At 43.0% G+C, this 22830-nt stretch overlaps 1 protein-coding gene across 2 annotated transcripts in view; it reads left to right on the forward strand.

Moving 5' to 3' along the window:
* The window catches only part of XPO7 (exportin 7), a 39760-nt gene that overhangs the window by 14558 nt on the left and 2372 nt on the right, over positions 1-22830 (forward strand). For both annotated transcript variants that reach the window (XM_077766592.1, XM_077766593.1), the window contains exons 10-27: positions 66-212; positions 1398-1570; positions 3546-3739; positions 4431-4536; positions 7134-7269; positions 7854-7927; positions 9084-9164; positions 10082-10145; positions 10552-10660; positions 11612-11718; positions 14402-14490; positions 15207-15314; positions 17722-17804; positions 18025-18239; positions 18493-18631; positions 20431-20591; positions 21706-21804; positions 22486-22613. In XM_077766592.1, coding sequence (XP_077622718.1) covers positions 66-212; positions 1398-1570; positions 3546-3739; positions 4431-4536; positions 7134-7269; positions 7854-7927; positions 9084-9164; positions 10082-10145; positions 10552-10660; positions 11612-11718; positions 14402-14490; positions 15207-15314; positions 17722-17804; positions 18025-18239; positions 18493-18631; positions 20431-20591; positions 21706-21804; positions 22486-22613 — 2213 coding nt within the window. The remainder of the gene's footprint in view (positions 1-65; positions 213-1397; positions 1571-3545; positions 3740-4430; positions 4537-7133; positions 7270-7853; positions 7928-9083; positions 9165-10081; positions 10146-10551; positions 10661-11611; positions 11719-14401; positions 14491-15206; positions 15315-17721; positions 17805-18024; positions 18240-18492; positions 18632-20430; positions 20592-21705; positions 21805-22485; positions 22614-22830) is intronic.

Raw genomic sequence — 22830 nt, forward strand, 5'->3', positions numbered from 1 at the left:
AATGTCATTCTAGAAGTACAGTGAATCACATTTTACATTTCATTTTCCTTCTGTGCTGTCACCAGAGTTTATCAGACCCAAACAATTACCATGAGTTTTGCAGACTACTGGCCCGATTGAAGAGTAACTATCAACTGGGAGAATTAGTAAAGGTGGAAAACTACCCTGAGGTCATCCGATTGATAGCTAACTTCACAGTGACCAGCCTACAGGTTTGTCTTTGATTGCTTGTCTTTCTCTTTCCTACACATAGGAACCTCTTCTCTGGCTCATTGGTTTTAAACTTATAAGAATACAGGCAGACCTCGTTTTCTTGCACTTCACTTTATTGCGCCTCACAAATACTGTATTTCTGACAAAGTGAACATTTATGGCACCCCTGCGTCGAGCAAGTCTTCTGTCTGTGCCATTTTTCCAGCACCATTTGTTCACTTCATGTCTCTGTGTCACATTTTGGTAATTCCCCCAATATTTCATACTTTCTCATGTGTATTATGGTGATTTGTGATCAGCGATTACAGCTCCCTGAAATCTCAGGTGATGGTTGGCATTTTTAGCAATAAAGCATTTTTTAATTAAGATATGTACATTGTCTTTTTAGACATAATGCTATTGCACACTTAACATACTACGGTATAGTGTAAACATAACTTTCTTACATGCAGTGGGAAACAAAAAGTTCATTTGACTCACTATTGCCGTGGTCTGGAACCAAACCTGTGGGTGTGCCTATATTCCCTTTTTTCCCTCAGGACAAAGTGAGTAGAAGTATAGGGCAGTCCTGCAGAATAGTTATTGTGGCCTGCTCATTTGCATTACAAAAGTGCAAGTATTTGGTTAGAGGAACTTGTAGGAACTGCAGGGGTAATATTTAGATTATCACTCTGAAAAAGGCAAGATTGGAACAGGGAGCTAGACAGAAGAGTTAAAGAGTTAGTGACCTCTTTTTCTTAGTCATGTAATATAGGGCAGTGGTTCCCAAACTTTATGGCTTGATTCAAAATCCTCTGGGCGTTTGATGAAAAATGCAGGCGCTTATGTCTTACCGCCATAGTTTCTGCTTGAGTAAGTCCAGGGTGGAGCCTGAGTGTCTCTGTGTCTAACAGGTTCTCCAGGTGATCCTCATGGATACTGAAGTTTGAGAACCACTCACACATGGCTTTCCGTGTGGGAAGGTTTACACAGCCAGGATAGAACAGCTCTTTTTATTAGATGCTTAAACTCTGAAATACTAATAAGTACATTAGATGAGTTGTCGTGCCCAAAACAAAGCTCATAAAAATCTGTCCTCTTTTTTTTTTTCCCCAAGCCTTTATCTTTTGTGTCAAGTGGCATGGGACTAGTGTATTGTGTACAGATATGAGAAATAGACTTCCTACTCTTGTGGTTTTCCTTAGCACTGGGAATTTGCCCCGAACAGCGTGCACTATCTCCTGAGCCTGTGGCAGCGGTTGGCAGCCTCAGTGCCATACGTGAAAGCCACAGAGCCCCACATGCTGGAAACGTACACCCCCGAGGTCACCAAAGCCTACATCACATCCCGTTTGGAGTCTGTGCACATCATACTGAGGTAAGGAACCTGGGACAGGGTTCGGCATTCTCCCACCAGGTGCCTGGTGTCGGACTTGCCAGAAATAAGACACCCGCTTGACAAAAGCATACTTGACATGAGTCTCATTGGAACTTATGCTGTTAATGGCCATTTTTTCACATCAGCAGAAAAGTAAGAGCATAACATCTGCAAGATTAGTCTTTCCTTTACATCCTTATTATGTCCCCCTTTTTTGCCACCCTTCGTAATGTCTTTGACAACTAGGTATATCAGTATACTGTTTGTCCTTGCCACTGATTTCCTTTAAACATGAGAGGAACATTTATAAGCTAAGATGATGAGAATTATGTGTAAGCTATAGGTGCTTTAATTTCCTGAAGAAATAAGTGGATAAATAAGATGACACAATTCAGAGCTTACTAGAAGAGGATCTTAGGCAGCGGATAGCCGATTGCGTTATAGAAACATGTGGTTTCTGTCTGCCTTGACTGTTAACTAGACCAGAAATCTATAGCTAAAGAAATGTTAGACCCTTCCAAAAATGACCTATATAAAGTGAAGGTATTCCTTGTTTAGGGACCTTTCTTGTATAATTTTTTTTTGGCTGTTTTTCAGGGGAATTTACTTGGATTCTGAAGGTCTGAGCTTTTTTTAAAATCAGATCTTAATTGGCTCAGTCAAGTGCATTTAATTGTCCTGAGTGATAGTGTCAATTGTTAATGACTTGAATCATTTCAAAATCCAAGTATTTGTGAAGCCTGCTGGAAAGCATCGTTCTGCTTTTTGTTTGTTTGTTTTTATTTATTTTGAGAGAGAACACAAGCAGGAGAGGGACAGAGAGAAAGAGAGGGGGAGACAGAATCCCAAGCAGGCTCCACTTTCAGTGCAGAGCCCCATGAATCATGAGATCATGACCAGAGCTGAAATTAAGTCAGACACTTAACTGACTGAACCCTCAGGTACCCTGAAAGCATCATTCTCTTAGCAACATAGTTTCTGTTCCTGAGGATTCAGCTGGTTTCAGCGAGGCAGTGTTGAGGAGTGGTTAGACGTGCAGACGTGCAGGCCCTGGGCCCGGGTAGCCAGTTAATAGCTGTGTGCTCTTGGGCAAGGTTGTTCGAAGTATTACACTGCCGTGTCCTGGCCCAGTGTGTGGGCTACGGTACACACACAGCTGTGAACTCTAGCTGTCATGGGGGTAGTGCTGCAGCTGCTGGGGTGTCACACTACAATGTAGCAGTACACGAAGAGCTCGTGGTATGACAAGGTTTATGAATCTAGGAGGAGTAGATACCTGCTGTAGATCCACAGTGCCTCATCTGCAATTCTGAAATCCAAGATCTAGAAAGTAAATTTTCTTATTAGTTTGGAATCAAAATGCATTTGGTGGCAAAACTTGACATGTGCTGTTATGGGTTCATTTATAGTTTCTTTTTAAACTTATGTTTTGTGTGACTGTTCATAGTATTTATACATTTTGCTACAGGAATGTTTGTTTCTTTTTTTGATACACCAGAGGGTCCATTGAGGGTTCATATTATATGGTAGAAGCATCATATTGCCTCATTACAGTCTGAACATTTCTGAGTTCCAAAGCACACTGGCCACAGACGCCTCACACGAGGACAGGATATTTGTAGTCCCAAAGGTTATTACAGTTGAGAAGCAGCAAAAGACTAAGGGACTAGGAGCTCCTGGGGTGAGAAGCATAGGACCGAGCAGATCGAAGCAGATGAATGTTAAGGGAGCAAGAGTTCAGAGCAAAATGCTGTACACCAACACATCGAATCTATCTAGAGAAGACACATGCTAGGGTAAAGACACCCATATTACCACTTTATATGTATATATTCCTTCCGTATAAAAGGGAGTGTTGGGATGTGGGCCTCTACTGGTGGAAGTGATGGGTAAATGCAGAAGAACGAGAGCTGTCATGGTAAGGAAACCAATGGCATATTTTAAGAGAGCCACCTTCTTCCCCGCTTGGGAGCAGGGATGGACTGGAAGACCCTCTGGAGGACACAGGCCTGGTGCAGCAGCAGCTGGACCAGCTGTCCACGATTGGGCGTTGTGAGTACGAGAAGACGTGCGCACTCCTTGTGCAGTTGTTCGACCAGTCTGCGCAGTCCTATCAGGAGCTACTGCAGAGCGCCAGTGCAAGCCCCATGGACATCGCCGTGCAGGAGGGTGAGTGGGTGGCAGATGTGGCCTATATAAGGCGGTGCTGCCGGTACCCCTTCACTCATTGCCACCTCTTTCTCTCTCTCTTTTTTTTAATGTTTGTTTATTTTTGAGAGAGCACAAGTCGGGGAGAGACAGAGAGGGGGAAACAGAATCCCAAGCAGGCTCCCCACTATCAGCACAGAACCTAACCTGGGGCTCTGCGCAGGGCTCCCAACTCATGATTTCGACCTGAGCTGGAATCGAGTCAGATGCTCAGCCAACTGAGTCACCCAGGGGCCCCTCATTGCCACCTCTCTTTCCTGCCTTCACCCCAAAAGGACTCTTCCATCATCAGTTACCTGCATCTGCACGAAAGGCTATCATAAATAAATGCCACGGGGAGGGGGGGAAGGGACTAGGGAAGAGTAACTGAAATCTTGTCTACATGGATGTGTTTAAGAAAGTACTAGAGTCTAAACATAATGACATAGTCTGATAGGAGAATGTCCATTATTGAATGAATTTCCCCCTTGGCATCACCCTTAGCAGAGTGGGGTGATAGCAATATCCTGTAGGAAAAGTTAGGCATTATGCCTTACCATAGTGTTCTTAAGATTACAGCAGCCCTTAGTAAGAAACGAACCTCACCATGAGGAAATTTCTTCAATGAAATAACCGTTGGAGCCGACGCTAATAGGTCTTCTTCTTGTTGCAGGAAGGCTGACATGGCTGGTTTACATCATTGGCGCAGTGATTGGTGGCCGGGTTTCGTTTGCCAGCACTGATGAGCAGGATGCTATGGATGGCGAGCTTGTCTGTCGGTAAGTGGTCTCACAGTGGCTTTCTACTTCACTCCTGTGACTGCCACCCTCCTCTTGGTGTTCTCAGACCACAGGAGCTTGGCCTGCTTCTGTTAGTGCTTTCCTGCCCATTTATGGAGTGTAATCTCACAAAACGGATTGCCCACGAAAGTGAAGGACGATTACAGGTCCAACTGCAGACATTTTATAAATATAGCAGAAATTCTACCTTACAACCTTTAGTGAGAAAACATCTGCAGTAATTCAGCAAGGAAATGATGGATACAGAACTAGGAAAATGAGAGTAGGGAGTAGCTTTTAGTTTTAAGGATGGTATCTCAGAGTTAATGAAATGTGAACTACCTTTGCAATAGCAGAGTAAGACTAATAGGAAACAGGGGTTCTTCAAATATTCCCAGATATGGAATTGCAGAGTTTCTGCAGCCTTTCAAATCTCTTGACATACACTTTTCCACCTAGAGGATTTCAAGTTACTTTGTACCTGTGATTCTTACCCGTTTTGAAAAAACCTATAAATGAACATTTAATGATTTCTAAAATTTCACCTAACACAAATAAAAAGGCAGGATATTTTAGTACTCCACTGCAAAGCTTCTCAAACCTTTTCACCAAGACCGTTCACCCTCTTAAAAAGTTTTGAGTATCTCAGGGCCCCTGTGTGTTTTAATCAGTTGAGCATCCGACTCCTGATTTCGGCTCAGGTCATGATCTCACAGTCATGAAATCGAGCCCCACATCAGGCTCTGTGCAGAGCATGGAGCCTACTTAGGATTCTTTCTCTCTCTCCCTCTCTCTTTCTCTCAATAAACTTTAAAGATAAATAAATTAAGTAGTATGGAGAGTCTCAAAGATCTTTTGTTCAGAAGGTATAGCTATTAAAAGGGCACTTGGGTGGCTCAGCCAGTTATGCCTCCAACTCTTGGTTTCGGCTCAGGTCATGGTCTCGCAGTTTCGTGAGTTTGAGCCCCGCATCATGCTCCGTGCTGGCAATGCAGAGCCTGCTTGAGATTCTCTCTCTCCTCTCTCTGCCCCTCCCCTGCTCATACTGTCTCTGCTCTCTCAAAATAAAATAAAACTTAAAAAAGAAAATAAGAACTATTGATATTTATATTAAAAAGTAAAACTGGGATGCCTGGCTGACTCCGTGAGTAAAGCATGTAACTCTTGATTTCAGGGTTATGAGTTTGAGCCCCATATTGGGTGTAGAGATTACTTAAAATCTTTTTTAAAAAAATAAAAATAAGTAAAACTGAGAAAGTTTAAATTTATTCATTTAAAAATAACAATAAGCCCATTACATGTTAGCAAAAATAATGTTTTTTTGAATATTTTTCAAAAAAATTAATGAGAAATGTCTTTGTTTTAATGTGTGGCCCAGAAGTTAGCTGGATATTCAGATATGTGTCCGCGTCCAGTCTGTCATGATGTCACACATCTGGTAGCCACTGGACACCCCAATGCACCCTCCTGTCAGAATGCAAGTGGAAGGGCAGGTCATGTTTCAGTATTGTGCAACCTTGGGGAACTGCCACCCTGAAGGTTTCTAAACTTTGAGATGCTCTCCTTAGAAATAAACACATTTTAACAAGATGCCTTAGAATATATTGGTTCCCAGACACTTCAGTCCGTAATTCCTATTCTGAAAATCCCTATTTGTGTCTTATCAGATGCCCATATGCCCTTAGGTGCCTTAATCCTGACAAAAGTCTCCATGACATATCACACTGGCATTTTTTGAAGAGCTGAGCAAAGATTTGATAAGGATGAAAGCTAATAAGCTTTCTGACTCGGCAGCCTGGTGTTATAACTGTGTGTATATGCCATAAAATAACTAGAAAACAGCGTCCTATACACTGGTTCTCACACTGAGTGTTACAGCATCACACCTGAGTCTAATTGACTTATGTGTCAAAAATAGTTATCTGTTCTCATGTCCTCAGAATGTTAGATGACTTGCTTGTAATGATATTCATTCAGTATTTACACACTGCATTCCAGTGTGCTTTCTTTTGGGGTGAGGGGAAGGCTCAGAGAAAAGAGATGGAGTCACAGGTAGCACAGGGATGAGGTCACAGTGATGTATGTGCTCTTGGTCCCTAGAGCTCCTACCCACCTGTGGACATTGTCCTTCATGGATCCACTCCCTTCATGGCCCTGTGGGAAAAATGATTGAGAACCTTGGGCTTAGTCCAGTCTCCCTCATTTTATGGGTGAGGAACTGCGACTCAGAAGATAAATTGCTTTACTCAAGATCTCATAGAAGTTTCAAGAAAGACCATTACATCAATACCAGTGGGGGGGGGTTTTCCTCACTATTTTTAAGCAAATTGTGACTTCTGACTCAGTCTGCAGTCTGAGTGGACTAAAAGTTTTAACCATCTAACCAGTCATTCATATTCATTCTCCAGCTGTGGTTCCTGTGGGGGCAGAAATGGAGAATTTTGTTCTCTCAGCAGAGCATAGAGCCTGCAGAGAATGCCTTTTCGATAGGATGGGTAAGGAGAGGAGACACATATGACCACTGGAGGGTAGGTTGGATTTTCTAAAGTGACCAGGATATCCTGCTGTTGAGAGAATCATTACTCTTCTTCCTCTAGGGTGCTCCAGCTGATGAACCTGACAGATTCTCGCTTGGCTCAAGCGGGTAACGAGAAGCTAGAATTGGCCATGCTGAGCTTTTTTGAACAGTTTCGTAAGATCTACATTGGGGACCAGGTGCAAAAATCCTCTAAGGTAACAGACTCTCAATTGGCTCTACTTTGTTCTTACTTGGGCTTGCAGAATTGCTGACTGAGAAACGTGCGATAACAATTCAGATACAGGTTTTAGTATCAGGCTAGTTCAGATGTCTCTTCTTTATCTGTAGAATTTTGAGAGACTCATCAAAGAATTGGGTCCATCTCTTTAATGCTCCATATGCTTAACAAATAGCCAGTCAAAACATCTGTTGGTCTTGGGACGCCTGGGTGGCTTAGTCGGTTAAGCGTCCCAACTTTCGCTTAGGTCATGATCTCGCCGTTTGTGGGTTCNCTTAACATTGGCAATTCTCAGTTTCTGTGAATTGATATTGAGAACAGCAAAAGGTTTGACAGTCATTGTAATCTCAGGGTTGAAGGGGACTATCAATAGTTCAGCATCTATCCAGTGTCAAGTAATACTTAGAAACTAGTTTAATCCCTTCAACAAAGACTTCCCCTACAGTTTTGTCCATTTTCTTCCCACATCTTATCCCCCAATAAGGACAAAAACAGTACTGGGATATGATTTTTCCAATCCATATTTTCTGATTACTTTTTCTTCCCTTAACACACCACCAGCTGTACCGCCGACTCTCAGAAGTTCTGGGCTTGAATGATGAGACCATGGTCCTAAGCGTCTTCATAGGAAAAATGTAAGTGTTTGGCTTGCCATCAGCAAGAGTCCCTTGCAACTGTAAAATGTGATCTTGGCATTATGCTGCCAGTGCCTTGGTATTCCAGCATTGATCGTTTGCGTCAGAAAATTGTGCATTTGAGTGTGTGACAAGCTGTGCTTAGAGATATGGCCCGGCCCCAGAGCATTCCAGGCTTGTACAGGCAAGGATTTAATTTTGTTCATGTGGAATCTCCTCTTTAGCCTCTGGAATCACTGGTGAAACCCTGTCATGGCATTAGCAAAATGGACCTCCCTCCCCAGAGGTGCTCAGCCTCTCACCCAATCACCCTGCAGCCAGAGATGCCCAGAGTGGGCATTTGTTTTCTGGTGCTGATTTCCACTAGGTGTGCCCCCTCAGGAGGAGAGCCCCACTTTAAAACAGGCTTATTCCTCTCAAGAACCATCATACTCTTGGAGAGTCTTGAATCTGCAAAATCTAGTGCTATTTGAACTGTCTTCAAAGTTGGAGCTCCTAATTGGCCCGTCTTTTGTTTGTTTTCTTTTCTTTTCTTTTCTTTTTTTTTTTTTTAAGTTATGCCCCCTTTGTTTACATTTTCCCCTTTTTAGGAGCTCAGTATCTAAAAGCACACAACTAGGAGCCAAATATTTTACCCAGGGCTGTGTGCAAAGTGACATTTTGCCCCTTCCAGCCATCCCAATCCTAAACACTCATATCCATGAGCTGGTTAATAATTTAAGATGCAAAAAGCAAAGGGGGTCTAAAGGACTCTGCCAGCCAAGAACCCGGAAGCAAGGGCTACTAGAATTCTGCAGCTGACAGTGGATGGCGCAGGTGCAGAATTGCATACGTCTGCATGTTATCACTGCCGCAGAAATCTCTTACCCTTGCTGCAGAAATCAGCCCTGGAGTGCCCCAGAATTCCAAGGGCCTGGGTATGGGCCAGTGTAGCTTTGGAACCAAGTAGTGAAGATTATCTGAAGGATAATTTTTCTAGTCAACCAAATGTAAGTACGGAGATTTTATACCCATTTTTTGTGGTTGTGATGTCTGTGAATTGGTGATGCAGATGTGTGGTGACTCTTGATGGATGATTTTCTTCTTCTCCCAACTCTCAAGGAAACCAGGCAAATCAAAAGTATCTCCTGCTTTTTTTTTTCTTTTTGTCCTCCAGCATCACCAACCTGAAGTACTGGGGTCGCTGTGAACCAATCACTTCCAAGACACTACAGCTTCTCAATGATCTCTCCATTGGATATCCTTTTCTCAGCTGGTTTCTGTGCACTGCGGGAACTGTGCCTTGCCACAGTCTTAGAAATCATGGCCTCCTGCTGTTTCCACTTTAATTTCGCTTTATGTGTGCTCAAGTATCCTCCATTCTCCTAGGAGCCAAAGGCAGTACCCTCACAGAATCCAGGGAGAATTCCGGACTCCAAATAGGAGCCACCCCACAAGCTAATAGTTTCTACAGATTTATCCCTAGTTATCTCTAAGATCCAGAAATACCAAGCAGATCTGTCTGATCAGTATACCCTTTATGGCCAAGATTTTTACATCCCCAGTGATGACAGAGTCCATCTTGATTGTCAGCCTTTTGGCAGAAGCAGCCTGATTCCAGGCCCTGCAGTAAAATTAGTGGCTGTATTCCCTCTTGGCCTGGACCAAGTCTGCAGTAAAGTTTGAATCACTCTTGAGGCAGGCTTCCACAGTCAGGGGTCTACAAGAGACTAAACCCTATAAAAATTAGTGACTTTTAAGATTGTACATAACTAGTGCCATTCTAAATGCATAAGAGAGAACCTAATTCACCACACCCCATGGATGCCTTGGGCAGGGATTTAGGACTTAATTCACTCTAAGAAGCCCCAGTGAGAAAAGCTGCCCTAGGATATTCATGATTCTTGGGGGGAAACCGCTGGGTTTTATCTCTTTTCTTACAGATAGAAGTTTGGTTTGGATATTCTGTCATTGATCAGTTAAATACTGCTTAGAAGAGAACACATTTTTCCCCCATTTGACAGGTGTTATATTCAGGTGCTTAAGGAAAATAAAATAATCTGGGTGTGGAATTCATAGTCGAGAAAGAAGCTACTTTATCCTAGAAAGTTGCATTCTGCATTAAAGATTCTTCATTTGCACACACTTTCCTTGACCTTCTTTCTTTGTCTTCACATACAGTAGTGTAAGGAAGCTAGTGAAGCTTAGTGCGGTACAGTTCATGCTGAACAATCACACGGTGAGTGATTCAGCACCTCTTCCTGGTTCTCCTCTCCAGCCAGCCACACACACTTCCTTAGCCATATAAGGGGGATGTTTCAATTGAGTTCCATAGTGCCCGCCCAGCCAGAGGCTGCTCCCTGACTCCCTACACACTGCCAGATCACACTTGCTGTCATCTGAGCTGCTCTTCGGAATTCAAATGATCTGAGTTATGGTGAAGCTGCCTACTATTATTCATACAAAGATAAATTAGTTGTAGATAACAACAATCATCAAAAATTTTTTTAATCCCACTCATACCCTTAAGGAATGATGATGTGGCCATTAGCTTGAAAAGGCTCAGTAATTCTGAAATTCCTGGCTTGCCTTCCGCCTGTGACCCATGTCTTTATCTTTTTAACTTGTTTTCTTTTTTTCAATAGAGCGAGCACTTTTCATTTCTGGGTATTAACAATCAGTCCAATCTGACAGACATGCGGTGTCGGACTACGTTCTACACAGCACTTGGGCGTCTCCTCATGGTGGATTTAGGTACTGCAATAAATCCTAGAGGCTCGCACAGTAGTCTGGCCTTGTTCTAAATTCTTACTAGAGCATGGAAAACTAGATGTGGGGGAGGTCTTTCCTGTTGTTTCATCAGTAACAAAACTATCTGAAATAACAGTCTGATTTCACCAAGGACAGATCATACTAGAATGGTCCCTGTAACTGGAAGAGAAGAACAATATGTGCCAGAAGTTTCCATCTGATGTGCAGTGTTTTTAAAACCTATTTCATAGTTCTCCTCTGAAAGTTAAGAGAATTGAGCCCTGGATTCATGTTGTTGGCCAGATGGCCCTCCAACCCACATGAAGGTGCAACGCACCCAAGACTGTCAACACACTTTTCATGCCCCCGTTCACTAGCGCGTGTGAACCCACAGAGCTTAAGAGCCTTTGTAGCCGCTGTGTGATATTAACACTTTGGGGTCAACTAATGACTGAAAACGCAGCACTATCTTCCTCATTCTGAGCTATTTAAGTTTAATCCTACTAAATAACATTATAGAATCTTCCAGGTTTATGGAAGATTAATGAAAAGAGAGAAGTGTGAAGAGAGCCTCCACAGGCACCTGATTCCAGTACAAGTCTCATCAGGTTCTCATACACCAGACTCGGTCCTTTCTCAGCTGACTGTAGCTGTCACTTAAGGAGAAGTAAATAAAAACAGTACCTCATACACACAGGAATCTCTGGTATTGTGGCTCAGTGTCAGAAACAATGTGGACATCCCTGGACTGGATGATTTCCAGCCATTTTCTAATTTAAAAATTCTCTCTATATATTTTATTCTGAAATTACTACCCATACCTGTGGGGATGATAAAGGGGTCCCCTTGAATTATCCTCGAGTCTACTCATCTTTCATACCATCTTATTTTCCTTGCATGCACAGCAGTGAGTTTTTTGTATTGGAGTCACACCCTGGGTTGTTTACCTTACAGGAGAGGATGAAGATCAGTATGAGCAGTTCATGCTGCCACTTACAGCTGCATTTGAGGCTGTGGCCCAGATGTTTAGCACTAATAGTTTCAACGAGCAAGAGGCAAAGGTGAGTCTTTCACCCACTGATTGACCAGCTTCTGCTTTCGTGCAGCCCCTGACAGAAACTAGATTAGCTAAGCACTGCAGAATATAGTGCTCATCCATACATTTCCCACTGTTTTTGCTTTGTATTTAATCTCTTGGGCTTCTGGGATTTTGAATTCGACAAACCAGTAGAGATTTATAAAGTCTTTTATTTTTATGTTAAAGTGTGTTTTTACATAACACTTAGGATTTTTGTCTACATTTTCAAATGTAGCATAAAGTTATTTTGTATGTTTTCCTATTGCCTTTTTGATCTCTGTTGTATCTTTAGTTATGTGTCCCCTTTTCAGTTTTAATACTGCATATTCATGCTTTCTCTTTTTTCTAGATCAGTCTTGCCAGAGATGTGTCAACTTTATTAGTCATCACCAAAAAAAAAAGTCTGTTGTATCTGTGTTTTCTATTTCATTCAGTTCTACTCTACTCTTTATGTTTATTTTCATATGTTTTTCTTGGGATTTTTCGATTGTTCTAACTTCTTTTCAGCCTTCCTTCTTTCCTAATATAATCATTTAAAGCTATAACTGTCCATCTAGGCATATTATTCCACAGGTCGGTTTACATAATGTAAAATTTATCAGCTTAACCATTTTTAGGTGTATAGTTGAATAGCATTAAGTATATTAACACTGTCATGAAATAGGCCTCCAGAATCTACAGTCTTTGTAACATTTTCATTTTCATTCAGTTCTTTGGATTTTCTAATTTCCATTAAGATTTCTTTGACAGGAGTCATTTAGAAGGGTTTGTGAATTTCCACATATATAGAATTTTAAAATTACCTTTAGTTATTGATTTCTGGCTCTCAAAATTGTCATTTATTGATTTGCTTTCCTCATCTTTACACACACCTGCTCTCTATATCTATAGATCTCTACCAAACCAGAAGACACTAGGCTATTAATATTTGTAGGACTTTTTTGCAGTGTTCATAATGACACTGAGGCTGGATTATAGTCACCAAATAGCCAGGAGTATTGCCTCCACATGCCAGGCTTTACCTAATATTCTGAAAAATCTGTCATCCTCTCTAGAAAACCTCTTAGTTTTCTGTCTCCAAACCATCAGGGAAGTCAGAGGGCAACACCACTTTGTCCAACTCTCTCCCCTCTTTCTATCAGTGTTTTGAGATAGGTACCCTTCCGAGCTGAGGTTAGTGTGGAGCATGTCAGTAACTTGAGCTAGAGTCCCAACCAGTACCAAGGATAATTGAGGGATATCAGTGAATAGCAACCCTTTTCCCCATCACTTTAGTGAAATTAATGAAAAGAACTGTTTTGGCCACGAACTACAAGCATTTTCCACATCTTTGTCACACCTCATGGAATAATTTTTTGTTTGTTTTTAATTTTTTTAGTGTTTATTATTTTGAGAGAGGGAGAGACAGAGTGTGAGCAGGGGAGGTGCAGAGAGAGAGGGAGATACAGAATCTGAAGCAGGCTCCAAGGCTCTGAGCTGTCAGCACCAATCCCAGTGTGGGGCTTGAACTCCCAGACCTTGAGATCATGACCTAAGCCGAAGTCGGACGCTCAACAGACTAAGCAACCCAGGCGCCCCTGGAATAAGTTTTCTCAAGTGGCTGTGTCTTAGACTTGAATACAGGTTATGGTATCAGTTTAGGAACAGAATTGTCTGCTTAAAGCAAGATGTTAGAAGTACAGTCAGTTTTGTTTTGTTTATTTATAGAGAGAGACCATGGAGGAGGGGCAGTGGGAGAGGGAGAGAGAATCCTAAAAGCAGGCTCTGTCAGTGCAGAGCCCGCCATGGGGCTCAGTCTCACCAACCGAGAGATCATGACCTGAGCCAGAATCAAGAATCAGATGCTTAACTGCTTAAGCCACCCAAGTGCCCCAGAAGTAATCATTTTTGACAAATGAGTGAGGACACCCAAATGTGCCCGTGTCCTTGAGCCCATTGATGATTATCAGCTTTCAAAAGCAGTCTTACTGCTGCTCAGGGCTCACAGGACCAGTAAAAGTCCTACTGAGAAACAGAGCATTGGAATCGGAGTCCCGATAGTATGAGTCTTAATCCTGGCCCTAGGCCACCTAGCACAGACTGTTTCTGCCTCTTAGGCCTCGGTCTCTTTTACTGTGAAAGTGTACTTTACCCTCCCAAGTTTTGACACGTCAGTGTTATTTCCAGGGACTCCAACCAAAGGGGCAGGTAAGATGGAGGCTGCTTTGCTTCCTCCCTGCAGGATCTGCATTTGGTCTGTAGCGCTGATGCCTTTGTAACTAGGTGTGGTACCAGACCTTTACGATATGTGGTCCTTCCACCTCTTCTTGTGTGGACGTTTTGGCCTTTTTTATTCTTTTTCTAACTCTTCTTGAATCAAGCTTTTTTGCTCTTCTCCTTTTTACTTAAAACTTATCATATTAGTGTCTTAAAACTTTATCAGCTTCTGTTTTTGCTGTGATGGATCAGGAACCATTACTTTTTCTTAGTAGATAACAAGCTTACAAAACTAATTTTCCATGTAAAAAAGAGTCCATTCTAGTATGGAAGAGATCAGTTCAGAATATCTGGGAAGGAGTATTTATTGAATGGTGGAAGAATTTGATTACACATTTGTGAAATCCCCATCAAGAGGTTATAGGTTTGGTTTTTCTTCTGTTTTAACCTGCTTTTGCCTTCTACTACAGCGAACTCTGGTTGGCCTAGTAAGAGACCTGAGAGGGATAGCTTTCGCCTTCAATGCCAAGACCAGCTTCATGATGCTGTTTGAGTGGATGTATCCTAATACAGACCAGGAACGTGCCATGCAAGCCTTAACTGGAGGGTAGATGGGTGGTGTAGTTATGGGGGAAGGGGGTGGGCAGGATTAGGGAGGCAGTGAAGGCAAGGAGTTGCCCCCAGAGGCCTGCCCTATGTCTGGTAAGCTGCCATCCCTAGTGATGTGATGGCATAGCGCTGCCTGCTCCTGTCAGAGAGGTGGGGAAACAAACGAGATCGTTGCCCACCACTTTCTCTTCTGGGTCCCAGATATAAAATGCCTGTGGAGATGCTGCATGTGAATTTTGCCACACTTAGAAAAAAGAGACATTTCTATCTACTAAAAAAAAGAGCTTTCCTAGGAACTAGAAAGTCTGACCTTCTTAGATTCATAACCTTGAACAAATCATTTCAAATCTGAGTGCCTCTGTTTCTCCAATAGTTATATAACAGAAATAGAGGCTTCCTCGTCATGAAGGGATAAGAGGATAAATAGCAATATGAAATACATTATGCTCTTCAGAAGAAAGTCATAATGTAAATTACAACGCATTATTAGATGCCTTCGGAAGTTTTAATATTAGTCTGGTTAGAAAGACTGCAAGGTTTAGCAAGCAGGAGGCAGGAAATTAGAGAACTTTAACTTGTCAGTTTGTGCTTGGCCAATGAGGAGAGATTACTTTAAAATCTGTAACTTTCTGGATTCAGATTTTTTCCTTAGCTTTTCATTTACAGATATCCATCCTACATGCCAATTCTCCAGCGGGCAATTGAGCTGTGGTACCATGATCCAGCCTGTACCACACCTGTGCTCAAGCTCATGGCTGAGTTAGTTCACAATAGGTAAGCAAGAGGACATTTTCAGAGGGCACAGCTGCCCTTTTACCTGAGAAAATTCTAGGGAGAAATTACTTTATCTAGTGTTTTTTGCAGATTGTGGAAGATAGTAAGACTCACTCCTAATAGAATTTGCAAAAAATATCTATAAAGGTTCACGTGTGTAAGTTTTTGTATGCTTGGAAAGAAGGGTGCCCCAGTCACACAAAGCCACAGCTGCTTGCAGGAAGTAAGTCACCTTGAGAAGAGTCACAAGATACTGATTCTCACGAGAAGTGAATTTGGCAACCAGCATTGTGATTTCGCCGCCCACATATAAGTTAACACTTGGGAATGCTGCCGTGCCCACCACATCTCAACGTTCTCATTTCAGAGAGACTAATTGAGAGGTGCTGGGTGTATTAGAATGCCCTGTTTTAAGAGAGGTATCTGTTTGGCAGATTGCAGCTGAATTGGTAAGATTTACTTAAGAAGAAAGAGAGACTTCCAAAATACCAAATTTTAGATCCCCCCAAGAATTTAGGGATGGAGGAAAACAATAATCCAGCACCTTGACTTCACTAGAATTTCAGGTCTGTGTATCTGCCTCTTGTGGCACTCCTAAGATAATTAATTTTTAAAACTACCTTACTGAGGGGGTGGCTGTAGCCTCCCATCAAGCTTATAATCAAGAGTTCCTCATTTACAAAATAGATATTTGAGAGCATCTATTCTTTGCCAGCCACTTTTCTAGCTGTGACGCTAGACAAAACCTCTCCCCTCTTAGATTTTACATTTGGGGGAGAAGACAGTAAAACAAGCATGGATAATCATTTCAAATAGTGGTGCGTGCTATGGAAAAAAAAATTAATGGGAATTGAAGGAGAGGAGGGTCAGAGAAGGCCTCTCAGAGAAGGTGATATTTAAGCTGGGGGTCTGAATGACAAAGATTCTGATAGCCCTGCAAAATAAAGGGAAAGAGCATTCTAAACAGTGAGAACAACTATCAAAGCTCTAAGATGGGATGAGCCCACGGGAACTTGAGACAGAAAAATACCACTGGCTGCTGCAGCATGGTGAACGAGGGGAGGCCATAGTAGACAATGAGTCAAACAGGCCATCAAACAGGCAGGCAGAGACCCAGTTGTATAGCAACTTAGGACAGCAGTAGTAAGGAAACCGTGCATTCTCATTACAATGGGAAACTGCTGGAGTCTTTTACGCATGGGATTAAAATGATCTCCATTTACCTTATTTAGATTAGGTATCATTCTGTCCTGAAGTATGGGACTGTGGGGGGACAAGAGTGCACACAGAACGACCACACAGGAAGTGGATAGATTCAGGGCATACTGTAGAGCTAGATCTTTTTTTTTTTTTTTTTTAATGTTTTTTATTTATTTCTAGGAGAGAGAGAGAGCGTGAGCAGGGGAGGGTCAGAGAAAGAGGGAATGACAGACTCTGAAACAGGCTCCAGGCTCTGAGCTGGCAGCACAGAGCCCGACGCGGGGCTTGAACCCACGAACCACGAGATCATGACCTAAGCGAAAGTCGGACGCTTAACCAACTAAGCCACCCAGGCGCCCCTGTAGAGCTAGATCTTGATGGATCTAATGTGGGGAGGAAAGGAAAGAAGAGTCAAGGAGGATCCTGGGTGTGAGGCCTTAACCAAACTAGAGTTATTAAAAAGACCAACTAGAAGCTCATTTAAAAAGTGGAACAAACCAAAGAAGAGGTGCTCTGGTCAGGAGAACAGTCAGGAACTCAGAACTCAAGTTGTTTGTTTATTTTTTTCCCACTTTATTTATCTGAGAAAGCATGAGTTGGGGAGGGGCAGAGAGAGGAAGAGCAAGAATCCCAAGCAGGCCCGAAGATGCTAGCACAGAGCCTGACACAGCTGGAACCCATGAAACTGTGAGATCATGACCTCGGCCAAAACCACTTTTGAGCCACCCAGGCGCCCCAGAACTCAAGTTGTTTAAAATGCTTACCTCAGCTTCTTTCCCCTACAGCACTTGGAGTCCCTTTGCATCTTTACTTTTATAAAGTGGTAACAATGCTTGTACCTTCCCTTAGTTGCCACCAAAGCTATAAAGGTAAATGTAGATTCGTATCTGATGGGCTGTGAGTTAGTACTACCAAGAAATGACTGTAGTAGAAACTATAATCAAAATGGAGAATTTCAAGAATAATTTCATCTGCTGTCTCACTTTTGTTTCTTTTAAATGTTTTCACTTTGAGAAGCAGAACTTGAGTCTAGCTATTGGTCTTCAAGATTTAAGCTCTGTCACAGGTTAAATATCTTTAACTTGTCTATTCCATGTTAGGATAGGTAATCTGAACATCTTAGTGCAAAAAGAATCACCCAAGCCTGAAGTATCCCAGTTTTCCAGCAACATACCTCTGACTCTCTGTTCCTGTGTTCTCTGCTCAGATCCCAGCGACTCCAATTTGATGTCTCTTCCCCCAATGGCATTTTACTCTTCAGAGAAACGAGCAAGATGATAACAATGTATGGTAAGGGCTTCAGAGGAGACTAACCCTGGGAGTGAATTCCAGCTCAGTCACCACACTGTATGCATTGTAGTTCTCAGGCTAGCCCTGGCAATAGCCAGGACAGTACTACAGTGCCAGCTGGCACTGAAGGCCTTTGAGTAAGAGGGTTGAGTTGGTCACAGAAACTATCAGTTATAATGTGGTTGAATAAATACACATTACCATGTGTCTGTCTACTCAGGCAATCGGATCCTGACACTAGGAGAGGTCCCAAAGGATCAGGTCTATGCACTGAAGCTCAAGGGCATCTCCATCTGTTTCTCCATGCTGAAGGCTGCCCTCAGTGGGAGTTATGTCAATTTTGGAGTCTTCCGTCTCTATGGAGACGATGCCCTGGACAATGCTCTACAGACCTTCATCAAGCTGCTCCTCTCTATTCCCCATAGTGACCTCCTGGTAAGCCTTAAGCCTTGTTGACAAGATCCGAGCCCCTCATCTTGTTCAGGTGTTTTTATTAGGGGTTTTTGGTTTTTTTGTTTGTTATTTTCCCAACACTGTGATTGAATATGACTGTGGAGAGCTTACGCTAGCTCTAGCTAGCTCTTTTGTCTTCCCATCTGAAGGGAACTGAGCAGTTTTATTCAGGATCTTGCTCCCTGCATATGGAGGTGCGCAGTGCTGAGCTGATTTTTGTCCTTTTCTCCCATAGGATTACCCCAAGCTCAGCCAGTCTTACTATTCACTACTGGAAGTCCTGACCCAGGACCACATGAACTTTATTGCAAGCCTGGAACCTCATGTCATCATGTATATTCTTTCTTCCATTTCTGAAGGACTTACTGCACTTGGTGAGCGCCTGGGTTGGTTGGTTTTTACCACTTAACAGAAAGGGAGAATTTTGCCCCAGGATCCAAAAGCTTTACTGCTTTGGGAATCATAACCACAGAGTATATGATTCATGGGTACATTCTCATCCAGCAAATATTTACTGACCCTGTCCTATGGACCAAGTACTGTGCTACACACTAAGGATACAGTAATTAGTAACACATAGCCCCTGTCCTTTAGGGGCTTTTTATCTGGTGGATGAAACAGACACATAGGCAGCTGCCAACTTACTACACCCACCTACTTACACACTATAGTCGGGTGAGGATTGAGTGCTATGAGAGCCACCAGGAAGAATACCTAAACTGGTTTTGAGGAGGTGGGGGGTCAAACAAGACCTGGCTGAAAGCATTCATATCAAAGCATAAACCAAAAAAGCTGAATGGGCAGTATCAGGTTAGTGGGGAGGCTTCCTAGCAGCAAGTCCAGCAAGTACTAGCATCTGCAGGCCAGAAAGAATCAGGAAATCCAGATGGTGGGCACACTGGTGCAGTAGAGAAGGGGGAGGGGGCAGTGGAGCTGGAGACACAGATGGGCGGGGCAGAGCGGGAGGGCAGGAAGGTGCCCGTCATATCCGGGTGTCTGGATTCTAACCTGCGGCAGTAGAGGCCGTGGAAGGTGCTCACACAGCCAGCTTCACAAGTTTTTCCCCCTACTCCTTCTGGTTCCTGTCAACCCTTTTGTTCCTGGGCTACCTTCAAGCAGTCTTAGTAGATGTGTATAGGTGTGTTTGTGTTCAGAGAAGAAAATACATTTTTTTAATAGTAGGCTGGCAAAATGTAAATGGGAAGATTAAGCCAGCTTCAGAATAATCACCATATATTGCAAGTGCACATAGAATGACTTGGATTGCCTACATGGTGAGTCATCCACATACCTCCGTGCCACTCCTTTGATACGCATTTCCCTCCAGCAGCACGCAGAGGCATATATAGGACAGTCTAGCGAAGGGATCCGACCCTGCTTTGGAAGGCTGTTTTATAGCTCCTTAAAAATAGCCCACTGTATAAACAGAAACAGAATGGTTGACTCTCTTAAGGGTTCATGCCTCAGTGCCCTGGCCTGTGCCTCACGTGGTCAGAGCACTGTCTGCAAGCTCTGCTGCAGTGTCCCTTTTGTAAAATGCACAGACGAGTCCGCAGCTCCCACAGGATGCCTCAGAGACCAAGAACTCGGGGCCTCTGACAGACCCGGACTGTTGCTAGGCAGTGCAAAGCTCTGCCACACCCCGTGACTCAGAGCAGAGGCTTACGGCTCACGCTTGGAATCTCCTCACGGCCTGTCCAGTTATTAGCAGTGTGATCTCCAGACTTTGGTTTATTCATTTGTAAAATGGATCACCTACCTCCGGGAATCCTCAAGAGGATAAATAAGATACAATACCTATGAGGTCCTTACTAGCACAATATATGGCACAGTGGAAGTACTTGCTATACTAAATTATTCGTTATTTTTTAATGAAGAAGACCTACATCCATACCACACTGAGTCCATAAATGTCGATAATCGTCACTTATATTGTCTGTCTATCACCACACACACTCTCAGAGTTAGGATTGGGCCTTGCTATCCAACAAGGGTGAGAGGCTAACAGGAAGCACCCAGCACAAGGCGTTGACTGAACCGGGCACAGTTCCCAGTCTGCTGGGGTACTTCTGCTTCTACAGGATCTCGGCTAAGAGCAATCCGTATTTGCCTGGGTCACCGTCAGCAGCTGCATGTCCCTGCTCTAATCCACCCCTGCCCGTCTTCCTTCCAGACACCATGGTATGCACAGGCTGCTGCTCCTGCCTGGACCACATTGTGACATACCTCTTCAAGCAGCTGTCACGGAGCACCAAGAAGAGGACAACACCCCTGAACCAGGAGAGTGACCGCTTTCTGCATATCATGCAGCAGCATCCAGAGATGATCCAGCAGGTAAGGAACATGAGCGTTAGGAGGCAGTGTGGGGTGTCCTGTAGTGGACGACCCTCTCTGCGGGACAGGAAAGGCCAAGTGAAATGAAGAGTCTCCCATCTCACCAGGATGATGCTGCTGAAGTGAAGTTTACACCTTAAAATTGCAGTGGATTTTGAGTTTGCTGAGCAATCATCAGATAGAAACAGTCTGAAAAAATCAGGTTCTGAGCTGTTCTTCCGAGTGTCACACCAGCCCCTGTGCCTTGGACTGTCCTCCTACAGCAGTGACTGTGCTCACCCATTGCTGTAAGCGGGGCACAAGTTAGCAGTGCCCAGCTGTAAAGCTTTAATTCCATTTGCAAAGTGGGAACAGGAGTGCAGGACAGAGGGAAATAACTGACCACACAGAGATCAAACCATATGTTTGCCATTGTTTTATTTGTAGGCAGCATCTTTTCAAAAATAAGATTTGCAAAAATACACCAGATAAAAATAGATAAGGAAATGGGATCAATGGAATTATTTACCTTTTAGTTACTAGTTAATTTTAACCAGTCTCACCTTTGTCTGCATTGATCTTTAAAGAATCAGTGAAATAATTCACATCCCCAAAATGTTATAAAAGCTGTCTCTGGGGCACCTAGGTGGCTCAGTTGGTTAAGCCTCTGACTTCAACTTAGGTTATGATCTCACAGTTTGTGAGTTTGAGTCCTTCAATGGGCTCCCTGCTGTCAGTGCTGAGCCTGCTTGGGATCCTCTATCCCCACCCCCTCTCAAACATTAAAAAAAAAAAAAAGCGATCTCCTCTCAGACAAGTACCTGGGAACTATATGCAAAGTGCTTTTGCCTACTATGATCATTGTGTGACCCATCCCATTCCCCACAAAAAGCAGGGTGAACTGGAAAGGTCAATTTTTAAAGGAATTCTCAAACCAGTTTAAAAAGCAGGAAAGGAAATACCTTAGAAAATTCACATCATTAATAGAAGATTTAAATAAAGCTTCATAAACTATTTGCCTGGTTTACTCTAGACAGAAGAGGACTTCAACCCAATAAACTCTTCTGTTTGGAATCTATAATTCTGTCTTGGGTAGCCACACACTAGGTCACTGCCTCAGATTCTGCATTTCCAGATGCTGTCAACGGTGCTGAACATCATCATCTTTGAAGACTGTAGGAACCAGTGGTCTATGTCTCGGCCTCTACTTGGCTTGATACTACTTAACGAAAAGGTAAGAGAGCCAGCTCCCTGGTGCCCAGAGCCAGAAGCATGGGCAGACACACATTTGGCTATCATTTGCCAGGGCACTGTGAGAAACATGATAGGAGCACCCCATGATGGTAAAGCAGAGGGAAAATAGCCCATTTTCTGAGCATGTTCTTGTTCATGGTTTGATGAGCACATAATCACTTAACTATTAGAAGTCACCATGTGTAGCAACTCAGACATAGGTAAAAGCTGAGGAAGTGTTACCAGGAGGGAATATACCTCTTGAGCAGACCACCTGTGGCATAAATTCTAGCTCAGCTCTACCACAAACAAACATAAGGAAGTCTAGAGATTCCTATAAAAGAGCCTGGATCAGGGTCACCTGGCTGGCTCAGTTGGTCTTGATCTCAGGGTTGTGGGTTCCAGCCCCACACTGGGTGTAAAGATTACTTAAAAGATAAAATCAAGAACCTGGATCAGATGACCCTTAAGAGTGTTTACAAATTTTAAACTCTTGATTTTTAAGTAAGATAAAGGTAAATTACCTGGCAAGTACTTGCTTAAATCAAAAAAAGGTACCCAATTTTGATAGATAATTCTTGTTTGATAGATGTTTCTTGTTGGAGAACATTCCTTCCACCCTGCAGAAGAGGGAGGGCTAAGCCACATCTCTCCTTACCCTGTCTCACTCCTTGCCCCACAGTATTTTTCTGACCTAAGGAACAGTATCGTGAACAGCCAGCCACCAGAGAAGCAGCAGGCTATGCATCTGTGTTTTGAAAACCTGATGGAAGGCATCGAGCGAAATCTTCTTACGAAAAACAGAGACAGGTGAGTGTAGAGAGCCCTGCCGAAGTCATAGGCAATCTCTCCAGTCCTCGAAACGGGAGACTCCTGAGGAGTCTTTTAGGGGCCATCGAAAGCAGTGCTGTCCAATAGAAAAGCAAGCCACATAGGAATTCTAAATTTCCTAGTAGCCACATTAAAAGGGGATAAAAGGAAACAGACAAAACTCATTTTAATACATTGTATTTAACTTAAATTATGC

This window comes from Crocuta crocuta, unplaced genomic scaffold, assembly GCF_008692635.1.
Source record: "Crocuta crocuta isolate KB4526 unplaced genomic scaffold, BGI_CrCroc_1.0 scaffold225, whole genome shotgun sequence".
In the NCBI taxonomy this organism is placed as follows: domain Eukaryota; kingdom Metazoa; phylum Chordata; class Mammalia; order Carnivora; family Hyaenidae; genus Crocuta; species Crocuta crocuta.